The sequence below is a fragment of the Giraffa tippelskirchi genome, chromosome 12 (assembly GCF_054371585.1).
Source record: "Giraffa tippelskirchi isolate mGirTip1 chromosome 12, T2T-mGirTip1v1.2.pri, whole genome shotgun sequence".
Lineage (NCBI taxonomy): Eukaryota > Metazoa > Chordata > Mammalia > Artiodactyla > Giraffidae > Giraffa > Giraffa tippelskirchi.
This window is the reverse complement of record NC_137286.1, coordinates 83,681,259-83,703,443: the sequence shown is the minus strand read 5'-3', so window position 1 is coordinate 83,703,443 and position 22,185 is coordinate 83,681,259. Positions and strand designations below refer to the sequence as shown.

General features: G+C 40.0%; 1 protein-coding gene across 10 annotated transcripts in view; it reads left to right on the top strand.

Annotated features, from left to right (window-relative positions):
- The window catches only part of VWA8 (von Willebrand factor A domain containing 8), a 385,006-nt gene that overhangs the window by 93,688 nt on the left and 269,133 nt on the right, over positions 1-22,185 (top strand). For all 10 annotated transcript variants that reach the window (XR_014071267.1, XR_014071268.1, XR_014071269.1 and 7 more), the window contains 2 exons: positions 1,977-2,137; positions 4,256-4,369. Coding sequence is in view for 7 of the 10 variants with exons in the window: in XM_081549924.1 (XP_081406050.1) it covers positions 1,977-2,137; positions 4,256-4,369 (275 nt within the window). In the remaining 3 variants the exon portion in view is untranslated. The remainder of the gene's footprint in view (positions 1-1,976; positions 2,138-4,255; positions 4,370-22,185) is intronic.

Sequence of the window (22,185 nt, the reverse complement as noted above, 5' to 3'; positions counted from 1 at the left end):
TCATTTTCTCCCACCTTTTAATTTATATTCTTTTGTTATACATTTTATATGTTGTGCTGTACTTTGTTGCTCAGTCGTGTCTGACTTTTTGGAAAGGAAATGTTTCTCTTTTCCTGCTTCTTCCCATGTCTAGAATCACACTATTACAGTCATTGGTTTTATAGAACTATATATGTGATCAATCATGTCAAGGCACCTAATATCATTAATTTTATCTGAGGCTTAGTAACACATTTGGCTATGCAAGAAGCAATAAACTTGTAAAATAGAGTGTAGGAAATATAGCTAGTAACATGAATGTAGTCATTACATTAATAAGTATTTAAGCCAAGAACTTCTATTAGGTATGGCACAGTATCTCCTTAGTCTGTTTTGCACCAATCACTGTCTTTAAGGAAAATTTTATCTTGGCTTTGTACCTAAAGTTGTACCTAAAGACACCAGAGATGTCTGTCCATACAAGGTGAGTAGTGGGTCATTGGAACCCCTTACAGGATTTAGAAAGGAATGCTATCTTCTGAGGAGTTATGTGGATGGTCCCAGAAGAAGAAAACTTGATCTTTATGATTGAATAGGCCTTTCTGCCATCAGGGACGTCTAGTTAGTGCATAAAGTGGTTGCAGAAATGCACACTAGAGAGGAGGGAGGAGGCCCACACAGGGAGAGAAAATTTATGTTTACATTTTTCTTTTATTGCCTAAAAAATGTGAATTTTTATTTTATCAGCTTGAATATTATTGTTTCTCAAGTGTTGTTGATTCAATATAAGCTGATTTATACTTCCTAAGTCAGTACTTTTTTGATAATGAGGAAACTGATGGTCGACATTTCAATCTTGATTTCAATACAGAATTTTTTGCTGTCATGAATATGAACAAATTCATTCATTTTCTGTCATCTTGAAACTAGAGTTGGGTATCAAAGAATTTACAAAAGCTTTTAAATTTTTGATAAGATTGACTGTAAATGTTTAGCTTTGTTTGATATAAGTGACACAGAATTTATCTGAAGCCGATAACAGAAAGGGCTTCCATGGTGGCTCAGGTGGTAAAGAATCAGCCAGCAATGCAGGAGACCTGGATTCAATCCCTGAGTTGGAAAGATCCCCTGGAGAAGGGAATGGCTACCCACTCCAGTATTCTTGCCTGGAGAATCCCTTGGACAGAGGAGCCTGGCGGGTTACAGTCCATGGGGTCACAAAGAGTCGGACACAACTGTGCACACACAATAACAGAAAAGAAACTGTTACCTTCGATGTTAACACATGTCAGAAGAAAATATTCATATTATCACAGCCAGATTACTTTACAGTAGGTGGGTATTGTCTGCCACCACTATGAATAGTTTGCTCCCGCCAGGCGCGCTGTCTGAGCTCACTGCGTCCGCCTGTAGGTGCTGTGCTCCTGTCTCTCAGTCCCTGCTCCGCATCTGATGGCCCTTCTCCTCAGGTTCCTCCGTTTTCAAGTCTCCTTAAATGTGAGTCGCTGAGGTGACTCCTAGCATGGCTTTTCAGGAAAACTCAACTGCCAAAAAATGCACATCATTAATAAAGCATCTCTTCCCAGTGAGTTTGCATGGCCTCTAATTCTTAAAAGGAAGTCATACATTTTGGCCCTTTCACAAGTAAAGCTGATTGAGTAAAAATTCCATTGAAGTTCTGTAGAAGGTAACTGCCATCATCTGTGTAGGTACCAAGTGAACATTTCAAAAGAAGAGGAAAATTCTAAATAAAAAAAGAGGGAAAAAAAGAAAAAAGCCCTCACTATATTATGTGGATGAGTAACAGGAAAAAAATTCAAATAAGCAAGAAAAGATTCTGAATATCTTTCTCTTTGATGGATTGGAGAAGATGACTTCCCAGTCGTTGTATGGAATATTATGGTCAGAGAGAGGTAACTCTAAGGCTAAATAAGCTATCGTCCATGTCTTAACAATTAATTCTGTATTTTCTCTGGTGGGTGTTGGACCGGTTTCAGGATATGACAGCGCGTGATCTGCTACAGCAGAGGTACACGCTTCCAAATGGAGACACTGCCTGGCGGTCCTCACCTCTTGTAAACGCTGCTCTGGAAGGAAAGCTGGTTCTCTTGGATGGCATTCACAGAGTCAACGCGGGGACGCTTGCCGTATTACAAAGGTCGGTTATGAGTCACAAAAACACACCACGTCAACGGTAGACATGGAACTTTCTCAACCTTCTAATTGAAGCTGGATTACATAATTCTCGAGGAATTTATAATTCTGTATCCAAGTATAGCAGCAGATGTGTTTATTGTTGTAAACACAGTAGGGTAGAACTTCAAATAATGAACATTTGGGGAAAAGCCAGTGCCATAGCAAAACTCTCTGTGTAGGAGCTGAAAAAGGCAAATTTTTCAGTAGTAGTTTTGAGACTTTATATATATGTTGATTGATCTATGCAATAAGTCACACAGTTGAAGTTTCTATAGTTTGTCAGAGTCAAAGCTTCACTGTTTACAAACTCCTTTTTCAGTCCTAGATCTAAATTATTGGTTGATATATTCCTGGAATTTGTTTTTGAGAGAGAAAATATAGTTCCTTATGTAAAAGGTATAATGGCTCTTTGATTATATTTTATATAGGCTAAAGTTCACTTTGTGTTTACAGACTCAAACATTTGTGTCAACCATGTTTCTTATTTCAGCTTAGGTGGGGCAAATATCCACACATTCTTAGTTAACATCTCTTTAATGTTAAGACTTCCTGTGTAACTTTCATGGAAAATAGTCCCATCTTGTGTCACTTTGGGAGATTAAGATACTATTTTAGTTTGTTTGTTTGTTACATCTTGATTCTATCACTTGTTTTTAACTTTTAACTCTAAATTTTAACTTGTTGGGAAATTTCAAATAAGTGGAATAATCCAGTTCCCCAACTAAGTAGTCAAAGTTTTTTTTTTGTCCTTGATGAGATGCAGGTACTGAGTATAATTAAAGATTCTAAAAACACTGTTAATCCTGATTCAGCTTGAGAGCATTTAAAAGTCATAACCACAACCTTCCAGTGATTTATTATAAACATTCCATATATTTACAGTTTTTTTCCTCTTCTAAACAGACAGATGCAAATACAAATGAAGTAGTGCCTGCTGCCTCCTTTTACTAGCTCTCTCTTGCCCGTGTGGCCAAGTAGTAGTAACAGCAGCAGCAGCAGCTACCATTGAGTTCTTAATCTGTGCGAGGCCTTGTGCTAAGCCAGGGTTTCTCAGAGTCTCAACTGTGGAATCTCCTTATGGGAGTGAGACTTAGAAATGACTGATGCCTGGCCTCCACCTCCTCAAATTCTGATGTAATTGATCCAGGGTGAGACCTGAACATTAGCGTTTTTAACCTCCTCCCAGTAGATTCTAATGTGTAGCTAAGATTGAGAACAGCTATGCTCAGCATCTGCCTTACATTAGCTCTTTAATTTTCACAGCAATACTGTGAGGTTGGTGTTATTGCCCTAATTTTATACAAGATAAAATTTTAGACAGGTGGGTCAGTTCTCTCCCTCCCCAGTCATTCAACGGATAAGGTACAGGGCTGGGACTTGCACCCACGCCTGAGTGACTCCACTGCCCACGTTGCTGACCTCTGCAGTGTGCAGTCTCCCCTCTCCTCAGTGTTAACTGGGCGGAAGTCTGTGGGGCAGTTGCACAGTGGACATCAGGAAACCTTAGTGGCTGGTGTAGGATCTAGAACAGCACTCTTTAACCTCTGCAGCATCTGGAAGACAATGCTGTTTGTGCTGTGGACGGCTAGGTTCCATCATGGTATCTGAAATAGCACTAGTTATTTCCTTGTAAAGATTTAAATATTCTAAATCCTATAATTGCAAAGATAGAACTATTTTGATAATACTATGCTTTAAAGTGTTACCTTAGACTCAAGGGAGTATGTGCCAATTGCCTCGCTCATTAATATTTACCTCATGGTTATCCTGAATCACTCATTCAGCTGTTGCTGTTCATTTCCCTCCTCCTTCCCCTTTCCAGCTCCTTCTCCTCCTCCTTGTCCTCCCTGTTCACATCTAGTAACCGTGATACTGCCCTCCAGTACAGAAACCAACTGTTTTTGCCAAGTATAGCGGCACTAGCCAACTTAAAATATCAAGAAGTGCATTTAACAAACTAGTTAGACTCCATTGTCAGTAATAATGGAAATGACTAAAATATTAACTGACTGATTCTACCTCTAATAGCTTCAACATTTAAACTGATTCATTTGTCTCCTGGCCTTCTCCTGTCCACTAGGCTGATCCATGATCGGGAGCTAAGCCTCTATGATGGCTCTAGGCTGCTGAGAGAAGACAGGTATATGCGCTTGAAGGAGGAGCTGCAGATGTCTGATGAGCAGCTACGGCAGAGGTAACTGGGGGTGTGCTACTCTTACTCTTATTGTCAAGTGCGCGTCTTAAAAATTATTCTTCTAAACTTAGGCTCAAGCCAAGGTCACTTTGAATGGCTTAATAATTTGGTGTCCTAGACAAGATCTTATTTGCACACTTTTAAAGACTTGAGTTTGCTCTCCAAGATGTACTCTGTAGGGCTTCCCTGGTGGCTCAGACAGTAAAGAATCTGCCTGCAATGCAGGAGACCCAGGTTTGATTCCTGGGTCAGGAAAATCCCCTGGAGAAGGAAATGGCAACCCACTCCAGTATTGTTGCCTGGAGAATCCCATGTGCAGAGGAGCCTGGCAGGGGGGTCGCGAAGAGTTGGACACGACTTAGTAACTAACACATGTACTCTGTCCTTTCAGCCTACTTTTACGTAAGTGTTTAAACGTTTTATGAGAGCATTAGTTTTAAGAAGATAATCCCTCTTCTGTTGTAGGAGCAATTCAATTTTGGCCCCAAATTTTGTATCATTTCGGAAAAAACAAAAAGGGTCTCACAGTTAACTGTGCTGTCTATGGGGTTGCACAGAGACAGACACAACTGAAGCAACTTAACAGCAGCAGCAGCAGCCCTCCAAGAAAGTGATGAGTTATTTCTGAGGTTTGTCACCTGATGCAGGAACGCCCTTTGTGTCTTACTTAAACATTTCTTCCAGAGCTGTGGCAACAAAATTCAGTGTATGAGTTTGGATTGGATCCTGGATCAGGAAATCAAATGAAAATAGCTATGAAAGACATTTTGGGACGATTGAGAAAGTTTACATGTTATTGATTTAATGTCAGTTTTCTAAGGTTTCATAATGGTATTGTGTTTATGAAGGTGTTAACCTAAAACAAGTAGACCTCCAGTTGTTTCTCCAACAAAAATGGGCTTATTTAAGGGGTCTCTAACCATGGGGAGGTACATGCAAGTCCTTTATGCAACAAGAAGAGGAAGAAGGACTCATCTGAAGGGGAAAAAGAAAGTCGGAAGAGCTGTAATGAACAGAGTCCATTGGTGGAACTGAGGGTTGTAAGTGTAGTGTCTTTTCATTCTATTCCTAGCAGCCTAACAGTCTCTCATTGGCTGAGCTCTTGCCAGGCAAGAAAAGGAAGGTTTTCTTCCTTCTGTTGACCCCGCTGTTGTCTGTCACAGGGCAGGAGAGCTCCCCCTTCTGGCTTCCTGACTTCTTAATTGAGTTTTCTGTTTATTGAGTTTTTTTTTTTTTTTTTAATTTTTATTTTATTTTTTATTTTTTCTTATAAATTTATTTATTTTAGTTGGGGGCTAATTACTTTACAATATTGTAATAGTTTTTGCCATACATTGACATGAATCAGCCATGGGTTTACATGTGTTCCCCTTCCTGGACCCCCCACCCACCTCCCTCCCCATCCCATCCTTCTGGATCATCCCATTGCCCCGGCCCTGAGCCCTTGTCACATGCATCGAACATGGAATGGTGTTCTGTTTCACATATGATAATATACATGTTTCAATGCTATTCTCCCAGAACGTCCCACCCTCACCTTCTCCCTCAGAGTCCATAAAATTGTTCCATGCATCTGTGTCTCTTATTCTGTCTCGCATATAGGGTTATCGTTACCATCTTTCAAATTCCATATATATGCATTAGTATACTGTATTGTTGTTTTTCTTTCTGGCTTACTTCACTCTGTATAATGGGCTCCAGTTTCATCCATCTCAGTAGAACCGATTCAAATGTATTTTTTTTAATGGCTGAGTAATATTCCATTGTGTATATGTACCACAGCTTCCTTATCCATTCGTCTGCTGATGGACATCTAGGTTGCTTCCATGTCCTGGCTATTATAAACAGTGCTGCGATGAACATTGGGGTACACGCGTCTTTTTCAATTCTGGTTTCCTCGGTGTATATGCCCAGCAGTGGGATTGCTGGGTCATATGGCAGTTCTATTCCCAGTTTTTTAAGGAATCTCCACACTGTTCTCCATAGTGGCTGTACTAGTTTGCATTCCCACCAACAGTGTAAGAGGGTTCCCTTTTCTCCACACCCTCTCCAGCATTTATTGCTTGTAGACTTTTGGATAGCAGCCATTCTGACTGGTGTGAAATGATACCTCATTGTGGTTTTGATTTGCATTTCTCTAATAATGAGTGATGTTGAGCATCTTTTCATGTGTTTGTTAGCCATCTGTATGTCTTCTTTGGAGAAATGTCTGTTTAGTTCTTTGGCCCATTTTTTGATTGGGTCGTTTATTTTTCGGGAATTCAGCTGCAGAAGTTGCTTGTATATTTTTGATATTAATTGTTTGTCTGTTGCTTCATTTGCTATTATTTTCTCCCATTCTGAAGGCTGTCTTTTCACCTTGTTTATAGTTTCCTTTGTTGTGCAAAAGCTTTTAATTTTAATTAGGTCCCATTTGTTTATTTTTGCTTTTATTTCCAATATTCTGGGAGGTGGGTCATGGAGGATCCTGCTGTGATTTATGTCGGAGAGTGTTTTGCCTATGTTTTCCTCTAGGAGTTTTATTGTTTCTGGTCTTACATTTAGATCTTTAATCCATTTTGAGTTTATTTTTGTGTACGGTGTTAGGAAGTGTTCTAGTTTCATTCTTTTACAAGTGGTTGACCAGTTTTCCCAGCACCACTTGTTAAAGAGATTGTCTTTTCTCCATTGTATATTCTTGCCTCCTTTGTCGAAGATAAGGTGTCCATATGTGCGTGGGTTTATCTCTGGGCTTTCTATTTTGTTCCATTGATCTATATTTCTATCTTTGTGCCAGTACCATACTGTCTTGATGACTGTGGCTTTGTAGTAGAGCCTGAAGTCAGGCAGGTTGATTCCTCCAGTTCCATTCGTCTTCCTCAAGATTGCTTTGGCTATTCGAGGTTTCTTATATTTCCATACAAATTGTGAGATGATTTGTTCTAGTTCTGTGAAAAATACCATTGGTAGCTTGATAGGGATTGCATTGAATCTATAGATTGCTTTGGGTAGTATACTCATTTTCACTATATTAATTCTTCCAATCCATGAACACGGTATATTTCTCCATCTGTTTGTGTCCTCTTTGATTTCTTTCATCAGTGTTTTATAGTTTTCTATATATATAAGTCTTTTGTTTCTTTAGGTAGATATATTCCTAAGTATTTTATTCTTTTTGATGCAATGGTGAATGGTATTGTTTCCTTAATTTCTCTTTCTGTTTTCTCATTATTGGAGTATAGGAATGCAAGGGATTTCTGTGTGTTAATTTTATATCCTGCAACTTTACTATATTCATTGATCAACTCTAGTAATTTTCTAGTAGAATCTTTAGGGTTTTCTATGTAGAGGATCATGTCATCTGCAAACAGTGAGAGTTTTACTTCTTCTTTTTCTATCTGGATTCCTTTTATTTCTTTTTCAGCTCTGATTGCTGTGGCCAAAACTTCCAAAACTATATTGAATAGTAGTGGTGAAAGTGGGCATCCTTGCCTTGTTCCTGACTTTAGGGGAAATGCTTTCAATTTTTCACCATTGAGGATAATGTTTGCTGTGGGTTTGTCATATATAGCTTTTATTATGTTGAGATATGTTCCTTCTATTCCTGCTTTCTGGAGGGTTTTAATCATAAATGGATGCTGAATTTTGTCAAAGGCTTTTTCTGCATCTATTGAGATAACCATATGGTTTTTTTCTTTCAATTTGTTAATGTGGTGTATTACATTGATTGATTTGCGGATGTTAAAAAAACCTTGCATTCCTGGGATAAAGCCCACTTGGTCATGATGTATGATCTTTTTAATATGATGTTGGATTCTGTTTGCCAGAATTTTATTAAGGATTTTTGCATCTATGTTCATCAGTGATATTGGCCTGTAGTTTTCCTTTTTTGTGACATCTTTGTCTGGTTTTGGAATTAGGGTGATGGTGGCCTCATAGAATGAGTTTGGAAGTTTACCATCTTCTGCAATTTTCTGGAAGAGTTTGAGTAGGATAGGTGTTAGCTCTTCTCTAAATTTTTGGTAGAATTCCGCTGTGAAGCCGTCTGGTCCTGGGCTTTTGTTTGCTGGAAGATTTCTGATTACAGTTTCGATTTCTGTGCTTGTGATGGGTCTGTTAAGATCTTCTATTTCTTCATGGTTCAGTTTTGGAAAGTTATACTTTTCTAAGAATTTGTCCATTTCTTCCAAGTTGTCCATTTTATTGGCATATAGCTGTTGGTAGTAGTCTCTTATGATCCTTTGTATTTCTGTGGAGTCTGTTGTGATCTCTCCATTTTCATTTCTAATTTTGTTGATCTGATTCTTCTCCCTTTGTTTCTTGATGAGTCTGGCTAATGGCTTGTCAATTTTGTTTATCTTCTCGAAAAACCAGCTTTTAGTTTTGTTGATTTTTGCTATGGTCTCTTTTGTTTCTTTTGCATTTATTTCTGCCCTAATTTTTAAGATTTCTTTCCTTCTACTGACCCTGGGGTTTTTCATTTCTTCCTTCTCTAGTTGCTTTAGGTGTAGAGTTAGTTGATTTATTTGATTTTTTTCTTGTTTCTTGAGGTACGCCTGTATTGCTATGAACCTTCCCCTTAGTATTGCTTTTACAGTGTCCCATAGGTTTTGGGTTGTTGTGTTTTCATTTTCATTCGTTTCTATGCATAATTTGATTTCTTTTTTGATTTCTTCTGTGATTTGTTGGTTATTCAGAAGCGTGTTGTTTAGCCTCCATATGTTGGAACTTTTAATAGTTTTTTTCCTGTAATTGAGGTCTAATCTTACTGCATTGTGGTCAGAGAAGATGGCTGGGATGATTTCAATTTTTTTGAATTTACCAAGGCTAGATTTATGGCCTAGGATGTGATCTATCCTGGAGAAAGTTCCATGTGCACTTGAGAAAAAGGTAAAATTGATTGTTTTGGGGTGGAAACTCCTGTAAATATCAATTAAATCTAATTTGTCTATTGTATCATTTAAAGTTTGTGTTTCCTTGTTAATTTTCTGTTTAGTTGATCTATCCATATGCGTGAGTGGAGTATTAAAGTCTCCCACTATTATTGTGTTATTGTTAATTTCCCCTTTCATACTTGTTAGTATTTGCCTTATATATTGTGGTGCTCCTATGTTGGGTGCATATATATTTATGATTGTTACGTCTTCTTCTTGAATTGATCCTTTGATCTTTATGTAGTGTCCTTCTTTGTCCCTTTTCACATCCTTTATTTTAAAGTCTATTTTATCTGAAATGAGTATTGCGACTCCTGCTTTCTTTTGGTCTCCGTTTGCATGGAATATGTTTTTCCATCCTTTCACTTTCAGCCTGTGTGTGTCTCTAGTTTTGAGGTGGGTCTCTTGTAGACAGCATATATAGGGGTCTTGTTTTTGTATCCATTCAGCAACCCTTTGTCTTTTGGTTGGGGCATTCAACCCATTTACATTTAAGGTAATTATTGATAAGTATGATCCCGTTGCCATTTACTTTGTTGTTTTGAGTTCGTGTTGTAACATCCTTTCTGTGTTTCCTGTTTAGAGAAGATCCTTTAGCATTTGCTGGAGAGCTGGTTTGGTGGTGCTGAATTCCCTCAGCTCTTGCTTGTCTGTAAAGCTTTTGAATTCTCCTTCATATCTGAATGAGACCCTTGCTGGGTACAGTAATCTGGGTTGTAGATTATTCTCTTTCATTACTTTAAGTATGTCCTGCCATTCCCTTCTAGCCTGAAGGGTTTCTATTGAAAGATCAGCTGTTATCCTTATGGGGATCCCCTTGTGTGTTATTTGTTGTTTTTCCCTTGCTGCTTTTAATATTTGTTCTTTGTGTTTGATCTTTGTTAATTTGATTAATATGTGTCTTGGGGTGTTTCGCCTTGGGTTTATCCTGTTTGGAACTCTCTGGGTTTCTTGGACTTCTGTGACTATTTCTTTCCTCAATTTAGGGAAATTCTCAACTATTATCTCCTCGAGTATTTTTTCATGGCCTTTCCTTTTATCTTCTTCTTCTGGGACTCCTATGATTCGAATGTTGGGGCGTTTCATATTGTCCCAGAGGTCCCGGAGGTTTTCCTCATTTCTTTTGATTCTTTTTTCTTTTTTCCTCTCTGCTTCGTTTATTTCCACCATTCTATCTTCTACCTCACTTATCCTATCTTCTGCCTCCGTTATTCTACTGTTGGTTCCCTCCAGAGTGTCTTTTTATCTCCTTTATTTCATTATTCATTCTATATTGATTCCTTTTTATTTCTTCTAAGTCCTTGATAAACATTTCTTGCATCTTCTCAATCTTTGTCTCCAGGCTATTTATCTGTAACTCCATTTTGCTTTCAAGATTTTGGATCATTTTTATTATCCTTATTCTAAATTCTTTTTCAGATAGATTCCCTATCTCCTCCTCTTTTGTTTGGCTTTGTGGGCATTTCTCATTTTCCTTTACTTGCTGAGTATTTCTCTGTCTTTTCATCTTGTTTAGATTGCTGTGTTAGGCGTGGCCCTTCTGTATTCTGGTAGTATGAAGTTCCTCTTTGTTGTGGAGGTTCCTCACTGCGGTTGGGGTTGGACAGGTGGCTTGTCAAGGCTTCCTGGTTGGGGGAGCTTGTGTCGGTGTTCTGGTGGGTGGAGCTGGATTTCTGCTCTCTAGAGTGTAATGGAGTGACCAGTATTAATTTTTGAGATGTCTATGGATTTGGTGTGCCTCTGGGCAGCCTGTATATTGATGCTCAGGTCTATGTTCCTGCGTTGCTGGAGAATTTGCGTGGTATGTCTTGCTCTGGAACTTATTGTCTCTTGGGTGGAGCTTGGTTTCAGTGAATTTATGGAGGCTATTGGATGGTCTCTTATTAATTAATGTTTCCCCTGGCTTTCAGTCTTATTCTTGCAGTAGCCTCAAGACTTCTCCTTCCATACAGCCTCAATAATAAAACTTTTAGGTTAATGGTGAAACGATTCTCCACAGTGAGGGATACCCAGAAAGGTTCACTGAGTTACATGGAGAGATGAGGTGGGGGGGGTGGGTTGAGGTGACCAGGAGGGGAAGAGGGGAATTCAAATGTGGAGAGAGCAATCTAGCCAGTAAGCACTTCCCTCTGTGCTTTCCACAGTTTGGAACCCTCAGAGTGATTCACAGAGATACATAGAGAGGGGGGAGGAAGGTAACAGAGGTGAGCATGAGTAGAAAGGGAGGAATTAAGAGGGGAGAGAGAGATCTGGGCAGTATCCTGTTCCTGAAGTGTTCTCCGGTACCCAGAACACCCTCAGAGATTCACAGAATTGGGTTGAGAAGAGAAGGAGGAGGGTGGGAGATAGAGGTTCCCTGAGGGAGAAGAAAGAGCATCAATAGGGGGAGAGAGTGATCAGGCCAGTGATCACACTCCTGAGTAAAAATGGGTCCTAAAGATTGGGTTCTTAAATGTACAAAGTTGATATCAAATATGTAAAACAAAGATTAAAAATCTAGAGTAGAGGTTAGACTCTTATAAAACTTACAATCTAAAAAAAAAAAAAGAAAAGAAAAAAGGAAACAGTGTAAAAAGAAAAAAAAACAGTAAAACAGTAAAAAAATGTAGAACAGGAAAAAAACATTAAAAAAAAGAAAACACAAAAGGTATAAGATATATGTATGTAGTTTGCTTCAAAAATAGGGTTTTTTTTTTTTGCAAGTTAATAGTGGGTTATGAAAATGAAAGTTAAAGGTGTAATAGAGGACTTGAAGAAAAAGGAAAGAAGAGGGAAAAAAAAATTTTTTTTTAATTAAAAAAAAAAAAATTAAAAAAAATAATAATAATAGTAAAAAATATATATATCCCGGACTTTCTCTGGAGCTGTTGTGAGCAGTGTGGGATCTGCTCAGTTTTAGATAGATCCTTATTCCTGCTTATACTTTTCAAGATCTATAGGTCCTTTTCAATGCAGTCAGTATTAACTACAGGGATCTTAATCTGTTGGCCTGTCCCTTCCAAAGCGCTTCCCTCTGTTTATTTGGCTTCTGTTTGGAGATCTCTTCAGTATCTAATTTCCGCCCTGCAACAAAGCGGTGGAGGTGATCTCTTTAGGTTCGCTTGTTCAATCGTGCTGTGGGGAGGAAGGAACACTGCAATTCTGGCGTGTGTGTGGTAAGCTCGCAGTGTCTCGGCCGCACTGGGTTCGCCCCCGCTCACGGCGTGTGTGCTTTCCCCGTCTACCCTGCTCAGGCTTCAGGTTACTCGGCCGGGGAGCGGGCCCTGAGCTGCGTGCACTTCCCAGGTCTAAGCCGCTCAGGTTCAGGCTCCTGGTTACTCCACAAAGGCGCAGACTCGGTTTCGCCCGCGGCTTGTGGGTTTCGCCCGCGGCTTGTGCCGTTCCCGGTCGGGGCTGCCCAGGCGGCCAGGAGTTTGGCGAGGGCGCTCTCCCCTGTTGGGGCGGTGCGGCTTATCACCTCCCTGGTCCCCGCCTCGGTTTACGGGCGCCCCCGGCTCCGGTGTGCTTTGTGTCGGTTCTGGGGAGCTGGTCTCTGGCTGCGACCCTCCCGGCGGCTGTCGACCCTCCGGGATCTCAGGCAGTCTTTGCTTAGAAACTGGGAGCCTGTTTGCAGTTTGGTAGGGGGTGCCCTCTCTGGAGCCGAGTTTGCCCCTTTCCGGCTCCGGCGGGCCCCGCCTGCCCGCTGTGTCCGGCGGGGGATGGGGCGGTCCACAGCCGGCTAGCTCTCCTCTGGTATCGCTCAGTCCTTTGTTCTGTGAGCGGGCCGGCAGTGCCTTAGAGTTGGGCTTTTCGCGGGATAGTTCTCTCTCTCTCGCTGTCCCACAGTTTAGGTTACTATCTCACGTTAGCTCCCTCAGATTGCCCTCGGGGCACTCGGGCCCGGTCCTTACCCTAGGCAATGCCGCCCGCTCCTCTCCGTTCAGCCCCCACTTGCTGGTGGCGGATGATGCGAGCGTCTGGGGTTCTTTGCTGGGAGTTGCTTTAGGCACGTAATCTGTGGATTTTATTTATTTTTTCCTCCCAGTTACGTTGCCCTCCGAGATAAGAAATCCTCCCCCACACCCGCCAGTGAGAGGGTTTCCTGGTGCTTGGAAATTCCTCCTCTTTTACGACTCCCTCCCCGGGACGGGTCTCCGTCCCTAAATCTTTTGTCTCTCTTTTTATCTTTTATAATTTCTCCTACCTCTTTTGAAGATAATGCGCAGTTTTTGTGGAAGCCTGACGTCCTCTGCCTGCCTTCAGAAGTAGTTTTGTGAAGTTTCTGTTTATTGAGTTTTTACAAAGGAGACTGTTTCTATTCCTAGGAGCCATATTCTGAAATATTTAAGGGATAACGTAAAAAGATGCCTTCAACTTACTTCCAAATGTTTCAGGGTAAAAGAAGAATGCTGAGCGGGTTCAAAGGTACCCACACCATCTAGAGACAAAGAGCAAGAACACAAAGTGGTAAAATCTTAACAGTTGGGGAGATCTAGGTGAAGGATATTTGGGTGTTCACATTCTATTCTTTCAAATTTCCTGTAGGTTTGAAAAAATTTTTAATTTATTTTTTAACTGGAGGAAAATTGCTTTACAATATTGTGTTGGTTTCTGCTGTACAACAATGTGAATCAGCCATGAAGAGGAAGTGAAGTGAAGTCGCTCAGTCATGTCCGACTCTTTGCAACCCCGTGGACTGTATCGTACCAGGCTCCTGCTTCCATGGGATTTTCCAGGCAAGAGTACTGGAGTGGGTTGCCATTTCCTTCTCCAGGGGATCTTCCCAACCCAGGGATTGAACCCGGGTCTCCCGCATTGTAGGCAGACGCTTTACCGTCTGAGCCACCAGGAAAGTCTGAATCAGCCATAATGATACACATATCCCCTCCCTTTTGAGCCTCCCTCCCACTCAACCCCCATCCCACCCATCTAGGTCATCGCAGAGCACCAGACTGTGCTCCCTGTATTACATAGCAACTTCTCACAGCTGTCTGTTTTACACATGATAGTGTGTGTATGTTGATGCTACTTTCTCCTCTCATCCCATTCTCTCCTTGCCCCCCCGTGTCCACCAATTCGCCTCTACATCTGCGTCTCCATTCCTTCCCTGCAAATAGGTTCATCAATACCATTTTTCTAGATTTCATATACATGGGTTAATACACGAAATTTGTTTCTCTCTTTCTGACTTCAATCTGTGTAATAGGCTCTAGGTTCATCCACCTCACTAGAACTGACTCAAACGTGTTCTTTTTTATAGCTGAGTAGTATTCCACTGTATGTATGTACCACATCTTTATCCGTTCATCTGTGGATGGACATCTAGGTTTGTTTCCGTGTCTTGGCTGTTGTAAGTAGTGCTGCAGTGGACATTGGGGTACACGTGTCTTTTAGAATTGTGGCTTTCTCAGGGCATGTGCCCAGTAGTAGGGTTGCTGGGTCACATGGTAGATTTATTCCTAGTTTTTTAAGGAATCTTCATAGCATTCTCCATAATGGCTGCATCAGTGTACCTTCTCAACAACAGTGTAGGGGGTTTCCTTTTATCCACATCCCTACCAGCATTTGTTGTTTGTAGATGGGATTGGCTGTCCTGGCTGATTGTGAGGGGCAGCCTGCTCCCCGCTATACCCAGGGTTCATGCCTAGCTCCCTAAAATCTTCAAATTAAGAAGTTTCAAAGAAAATATTTCTTTCAGCTGCATACTATGCTTTCCTTAGAAGAGATCTGGCAATTATAAGTAATTTTCTGCCTCATTACATTTCCATGGATATCTTCACATAATTAGAGATTATTATTAGTACTTTGGGGAATTCCCAGTCACTTAATTGAATCTTACTTGATTGAAGCCACTTCTTCCCCTCAAGAACTTGCTGCCATATTTAAAACAATGAAATCAAGCAAATGGTAATTATGTGCATTTCTTATTGTGTTTATGTTTTATCCTTGGAATTTTTTCATAGAGGGAAAATATTTAATCTTATTATCTCTGCAAAAATTCGCTTGATTACACAGCTGTTGCCTATCATCAGATCCTTCTAGCCCAGTAAGTGGTTTGGTGCAGTGTTTAGGGAGGCAAATTATAAAGAGCCCTCTCATATCATAACTTCGGCTTATGACATTCAACTTCTGTACCTTATTTGCATGTGACTCACCTGTCAGGGAACGGTTGCATTTTCAGGGAGATGAATCAGAGCAGCTGGGCCGTAATTCCCAGCAGGACTGCCCATTGGTTTCTCTCAGGACTTGAGGAGCATTGTCTTCTCGCCAAATGTCCAGGAAACGGCAGCCCTTTTCAATGAAAGGAACCCAAGTTCTCCCTCATGGTCACAAGCAGTTTTACAAATCAACACACTCTCAGGAACGAAGTGGCCCCAGGCTTCACATTCAGGATTTGACTCAGACCGGTTGGTAGTGCTTCTTTCCCAAAGCATCCTGTCTTCATCACTCTTGATTTTCATCATTCCCATGAATGAAACCAGGCTCAGTTCTGTCTCCAGAAGTCACTCTGAAACCGGTGGAGATAGATCATCAGTTCAATTCAGTTCAATCGCTCAGTTGTGTCTGACTCTTTGTGACCCCATGAATTGCAGCACGCCAGGCCTCTCTGTCCATCACCAACTCCCGAAGTCTACCCAAACCCATGTCCATCGAGTTGGTGATGCCATCCAACCATCTCATCCTCTGTCATCCCCTTCTCCTCCTGCCCCCAATCCTACCCAGCATTAGGGTCTTTTCCAATGGGTCAACTCTTCGCATGAGGTGCCCAAAGTATTGGAGTTTCAGCTTCAACATCAGTCCTTCCAATGAACACCCAGGATTGATCTCTTTTAGGATGGACTGATTGGATATCCTTGCAGTTCAAGGGGCTCTCAAGAGTCTTCTCCAACACCACAGTTCAAAAGCATCAATTCTGCGGTGCTCAGCTTTCTTCACCGTCCAACTCTCACATCCATACATGACCACTGGAAAAACCATAGCCTTGACTAGATAGATCATAGCACTGCTTATTTCCTTCACTTATTTTTAAAATTTTTGTGTTTTTTTAAATTATTGTTAAATATGCATAAAACTTGAGCCAGACAGTTTTTCAAGGCTTTTATAGAAAAATACCAGTCCTCTGTTATCTGTCCTGGGAGACTTTCCTGTTGCTTATTTCTCAGAGACTACCACTTTCAACTCTGAGCTGTTTCTTTTGATATTTACCTCCATATCACTAAATAATATACTTTTATTGACATTTCTTGATTTATTTTTCAGTGTTGGGCACTGCCCATTGATTTCCTTTTATGGAATATTACAGTTCAGATCTCTTCCACCATCCCTCTTCCCACTACACATGCATACTTCCTATCTCCTATTCTTCCTAAATATTAGGTAATAATTTTGTTTAGAACTTCATTAGGTGTTTGCATTATTATGATGGCACAAGGACTGTACACTGCTGAATCATTCAGTAGACTACAGTTATTTTTCTCTTTTTATGTATGTTCTATTTTTCCTAAAGTTAGTAATTGCCTACATATGAAGAGCAGCAAATATATAAATAAAAAATTAAAATTCAGCTTTTAAATATTACAATAAAGATCTCTACATAATGCTGTGGGAACACAGATAAAGAAGTTACCTTCTTTTCTTTTTTTCTTGTTCAGTTCAGTTCAGTCACTCAGTCATGTCCGATTTTTTGTGACTCCATGGACTGCAGCACGCCAGGCCTCCCTGTCCTTCACCATCTCCTGGAGTTTACTCGAACTCATGTCCATTGAGTTGGTGATGCCATCCAACCATCTCATCCTCTGTTGTCCCCTTCTCCTCCTGCCTCCAATCTTCCACAGTATCAGGGTCTTTTCAAACGAGTCAGTTCTAAGCATTAAGTGGCCAAAGGATTGGAGTTTGAGCTTTGGCATCAATCCTTTCAATGAATATTCAGAACTGATTTCCTTTAGGATGGACTGGTTGGATCTCTTGTTACCTCACAGAAACTTATTAGTGAAGGCACATTTCTTTAAAAAGTTGGCAAATATAAGTTTATACTTTATTTGCACCGAGAAAATAAGTTTTCCAATTTGCCTTGACTTTTTGTTTTTAAGACAACTAGTAAGTATCCAGTTATTATACAAATATTTTTGTGTGTGTGTGTTAATTGAAATATAGTTGATTTGTAATTTTATTTTCAGGTGTACAACATAGTGATTCAGTATTTCTATAGATTATGCTCCATGTAAAGTTATTATAAACTATTGGCTATATTCCCTGTGCTGTACAATGTATCTTTGTAGCTTCCTTTATACATAGTAGTTTGTGCATCTGAATCTTCTATTTGTCTTGCTTCTCTCCACTTCTCTCCCAACTGGTAACTACTAGTTTGTCCCCTGTGTCTGTTGTATTCATTTGTTCTTTTGTTTTGTTTTTTGTTTTAGATTCCACAAGTGAAAACATACAGCGTTTGTTTTTGTCTGACTTATTGTACTTAGCATAATATTGTCTAGATTCATTCACATTGCTGCAAATGGCAGTATTTCATTCTTTACGGCAGAATAATATTCCGGGATAAATGTGCCGCATCTTCTGTATCCGTTTATCTGTTGATGAGCACTTAGGTTGTTTCCATATTGTGTCTACTGTAATGTTGCTGTGAACACTGAGGTGCGTATATCTTTTCAAATTAGTGTTTTCATTTTCTTGGATTATATACTTAGGAGTAGAATTGCTGGATCGTATAGTATTTCCATTTTAGTTTGCTTTTTTTTTTTTTGAGGAACCTCCTTATGATTTTCCATAGAGGCAACACCAGTTTACATTCCACCAGCAGTGTACTAGGGCTCCCCCTTCTCCACACCCTCACCAGCATTTGTTGTCTGTGGCCTTTTTGGTGATAGCCAGTCAGACAGGTGTGAGAGGGTATGTCCCTGTTGTTCTGATTTCTCTAACGATTAGCCATGTTGAGCATCCTTTTCAGGTGCCTTTTGGCCATCTGTAAAACTTGTTTGGAAAATACTTAGTCACGTCTTCTGCCATTTTTCAGTCAGGTTGTTTGGTTTGGTTTTGTTTTGGTATTAAACTGTATGAACTGTTTGTGTATTTTGGATATTAATCCCTAATCAGACATATCATTTGCAAATACCTTCTCCCATTCCATAGGTTGCCTTTTTATTTTGTTAATGTTTGCTCTGGGTTATCATAAATAGCCTTTATTATGTTGAGATGTGTCTCCTCTATACCAATTTTGATGAGAGTTTTTTTATCATGCATGGATGTTGAATTTTGTCAAATGCTTTTTCTGCATCTATTGAGATGATCATGTGATTTCTAACCTTATTTTTCTTGATGTGATATATCACATTGATTGATCTGTGGATATTTAATCATGCTTGCATCCCTGAAATAAATCCTGCTTGATAATGGTATATAATCCTGTTTATATATTGTTGAATTTCATTTGTTACTATTTTGTCAAAAAAATTTGCATCTATATTCACATTCTTCTGTATTGAATTTGGTTTGTTATTATTTTGTCAATAATTTTTGCATCTATTTTAGCATCTAATATTCTTTTTTGTGCTATCTTAGTTTGGTTTTGGTATAAGGGTAATGATGGCCTTGTAAAACAAATTTGTGTTCCCTTGTCTTTATTTTTTTGGAGTATTTAGAGAAGAATAGTTATTAGCCCTTCTTTATATGTTTGGTAGAATTTCCCTGTGAAGCCATCTGATCCTGGACTTGCTTGGGAGTGTTTTGAATACTAATTCAATTTACTACTAGTGATCAGTCTGTTCAGATTGTCTATTTCTTCCTGATTCATTCTGAGAAGATTGTATATGTCTAGAAATTTATCCATTTATTCTAGTTATCTAATTTCTTGGCATATAACTGTTCATAGTATTCTCTTGTGTTTTTTTTAACCTCTACGATATTGGTTGTAACTTCTCTTTCATTACTTATTTTGTTTATTTGGGTCCTCTTTTTTTTTGCCCCCCCTAGATGAGTCTGACTAAAGGCTTATCTATTTTGTTTCCCATTAAGGAAAAAAAAAAAGATCTCGGTTACATTGATCTTTTCAATTATTTTTTGGAATGTACTTTTTCTCTCTCTGATTTTTTTTCCCCTTTCCTTCTACTGACTTTTGGCTTTTGTTCTTTTTGTAATTCTATTAGATGGTAACTTAGGTTTGAGAATATTCCTGTTTCTTGGGGTAGTCTTGTATTGCTATGAACTTCTCTCTTAATACTGCTTTTGCTGCCTCATATAGATGTTGGAAAGATGTGTTTTTATTTTCTGTTTGTCTTGAGATATTGTCTGGTTTCGTCTTCCGTTTCTTCATTGATCCGTGGGGTTTTTAGCAGCGTGTTGGTTAGTATCCACGTGTTTGTGTTTTCCCATTTCTTTTTTTAGTTAATCAATTTACAGCTGTAGTGGATCTTTGTTGCTGCGCGTGGACTTTCTCTCGTTGCAGTGAGCAGGGCCTGCCCTCTAGTTGGCAGTGCAGAGACTTCTCGTTGAGGTGGCTTCTCTTGTTGCAGAGCATGGACTCGTGAGCACAGGCTTCAGTAGTTGTGGCACACGGGCATAGTTGCCCTGTGGCAGGTGAAATCTTCCAGACCAGGGGTGGAACCCATATCCCCTGCATTGGCAGGCAGATTCTTAACCACTTCCACTTCCCTGCACCACCAGGGAGGTCCCTCTTTCTCTTCTTGTAATTGATTCTAGTTTCATACTGTTGTGGTTGAAAAAAACGCTTGATATAATTTCTATCCTCTAAAATGTGTAGAGGCACTTTGCCTGTTGTCTGTATCTCCTCTCAGCACATTCAGGCACATCAGGTATCCTATCAGTTTCATCTGCTGTCCATTTCATCTTTCTCCTGTGGCATGTTCTGACTAGCCCTGATTTGGACTTGTTGTTCTCCATATGCGCAGTGTACACACCATCCCTCTCCACTCCCATGCTCCTGTTTCTGCTGGTGTCTCTTCTGTATATATCATCAGTTAGGTCTTGAACCTCCTGGGCTGAACTTCTCTTTCTTTCTCTTATATTCTATCAATTTATCAGGACTTTATTAACTTTTCAGAGACGAGTTGTCTCAAAATGAATTCTCCTCTCTGTCCAAAGTATTTCTGCCAGTTGAAAGCCTGGTTCCTTTCCTTATCAGTGTTCCTCCTTTTTTTAACCAGAGAAACACACTATTTTCTTAGAATAAATATGTTGTCATTTAAGGTTATAGTAGATTAGATTCTTCCTTTCAACCACTTGACTCTATCTTTCCAGGCTGTTTTCATTTGGTTGAGAGTGGGCAGCTCCACTAAAAGGAAATAGCATAGCATGAAAAGTGGGAAAGAGATGGGAATACCAGCCCACCTGACCTGCCTCTTGAGAACCCTGTATGCAGGTCAGGAAGCAACAGTTAGAACTGGACATGGAACAACAGACTGGTTCCAAATAGGAAAAGGAGTCCGTCAAGGCTGTATATTGTCACCCTGCTTATTTAACTTATATGCAGAGTACATCATAAGAAATGCTGGGCTGGAAGAAACACAAGCTGGAATCAAGATTTCCGGGAGAAATATCAATAACCTCAGATATGCAGATGACACCACCCTTGTGGCAGAAAGTGAAGAGGAACTAAAAAGCCTCTTGATGAAAGTGAAAGAGGAGAGTGAAAAAGTTGGCTTAAAGCTCAAGATTCAGAAAACTAAGATCATGGCATCCGGTCCCATCACTTCATGGCAGACAGATGGAGAAACAGTGGAAACAGGGGCTGACTTTATTTTTCTGGGCTCCAAAATCACTGCAGATGGTGATTGCAGCCATGAAATTAAAAGACGCTTACTCCTTGGAAGGAAACTTATGACCAACCTAGATAGCATATTAAAAAGCAGAGACATTACTTTGTCAACAAAGGTCCGTCTAGTCAAGGCTATGGTTTTTCCAGTGGTCATGTATGGATGTGAGAGTTGGACGCTGAAGAAAGCTGAGCGCCGCAGAATTGATGCTTTTGAACTGTGGTGTTGGAGAAGACTCTTGAGAGTCCCTTGGACTGCAAGGAGATCCAACCAGTCCGTCCTAAAGGAGATCAGTCCTGGGTGTTCATTGGAAGGACTGATGTTGAAGCTAAAACTCCAATACTTTGTCCACCTCATGTGAAGAGTTGACTCATTGGAAAAGACCCTGATGCTGGGAAGGATTGGGGGCAGGAGGAGAAGGGGACAACAGAGGATGAGATGGTTGGATGGACAGGGAGGCCTGGCGTGCTGCGATTCATGGGGTCGCAAAGAGTCAGACACGACTGAACGACTGAAGTCAACTGAAGTGAAAAGTAGGAAATTTGTGTCCTGTGAGAAAATTAATTGTTTCATGAGTTGTTCTTGTAAGTAATATGACCCATTGTCATATTACGTGACATATAGCTTGAGTTGACCCTGTATTCTGTCCATATCTAATATGTCACTCTTGGCATTAGAATAAATTAGAAACTCATAACTGGAATCTTCTATCCTTTCATTCCATACCTAAGCATAGAACTGAAGTGCAGCAAAGTGATTATTATTTCTCTTCATCTTTAAATAAACTCAGCTATTGATACTTTGTTTCTTTGTGGGGAATTTGAGATAGAGAAAATGACCAAAGGTAGAGTGAAAGGAAGTCAGATTTAGACTACTTTGCTTCTAGACCCAGTTTGGTAAATTTAGATACATTTTGGCTTTCAGATATGAACAATTTTCATATTTGTGTTCAGCAGGAATCCTTCAGTTACAAGTAACAGCAACAAAAGAACAACTTTAAATTGTCACAAAAAGGAATTTGGTGGTATCACGTGTTCAAACGAAGGGAGGTGATGCACTTGGGTCTTAGGAAAAAACTGGACGTAGGACTGTAGTGTTGTCTGGACCCTCTAATGCCCTGTACTTCATCTCTGTGTTTCAAATG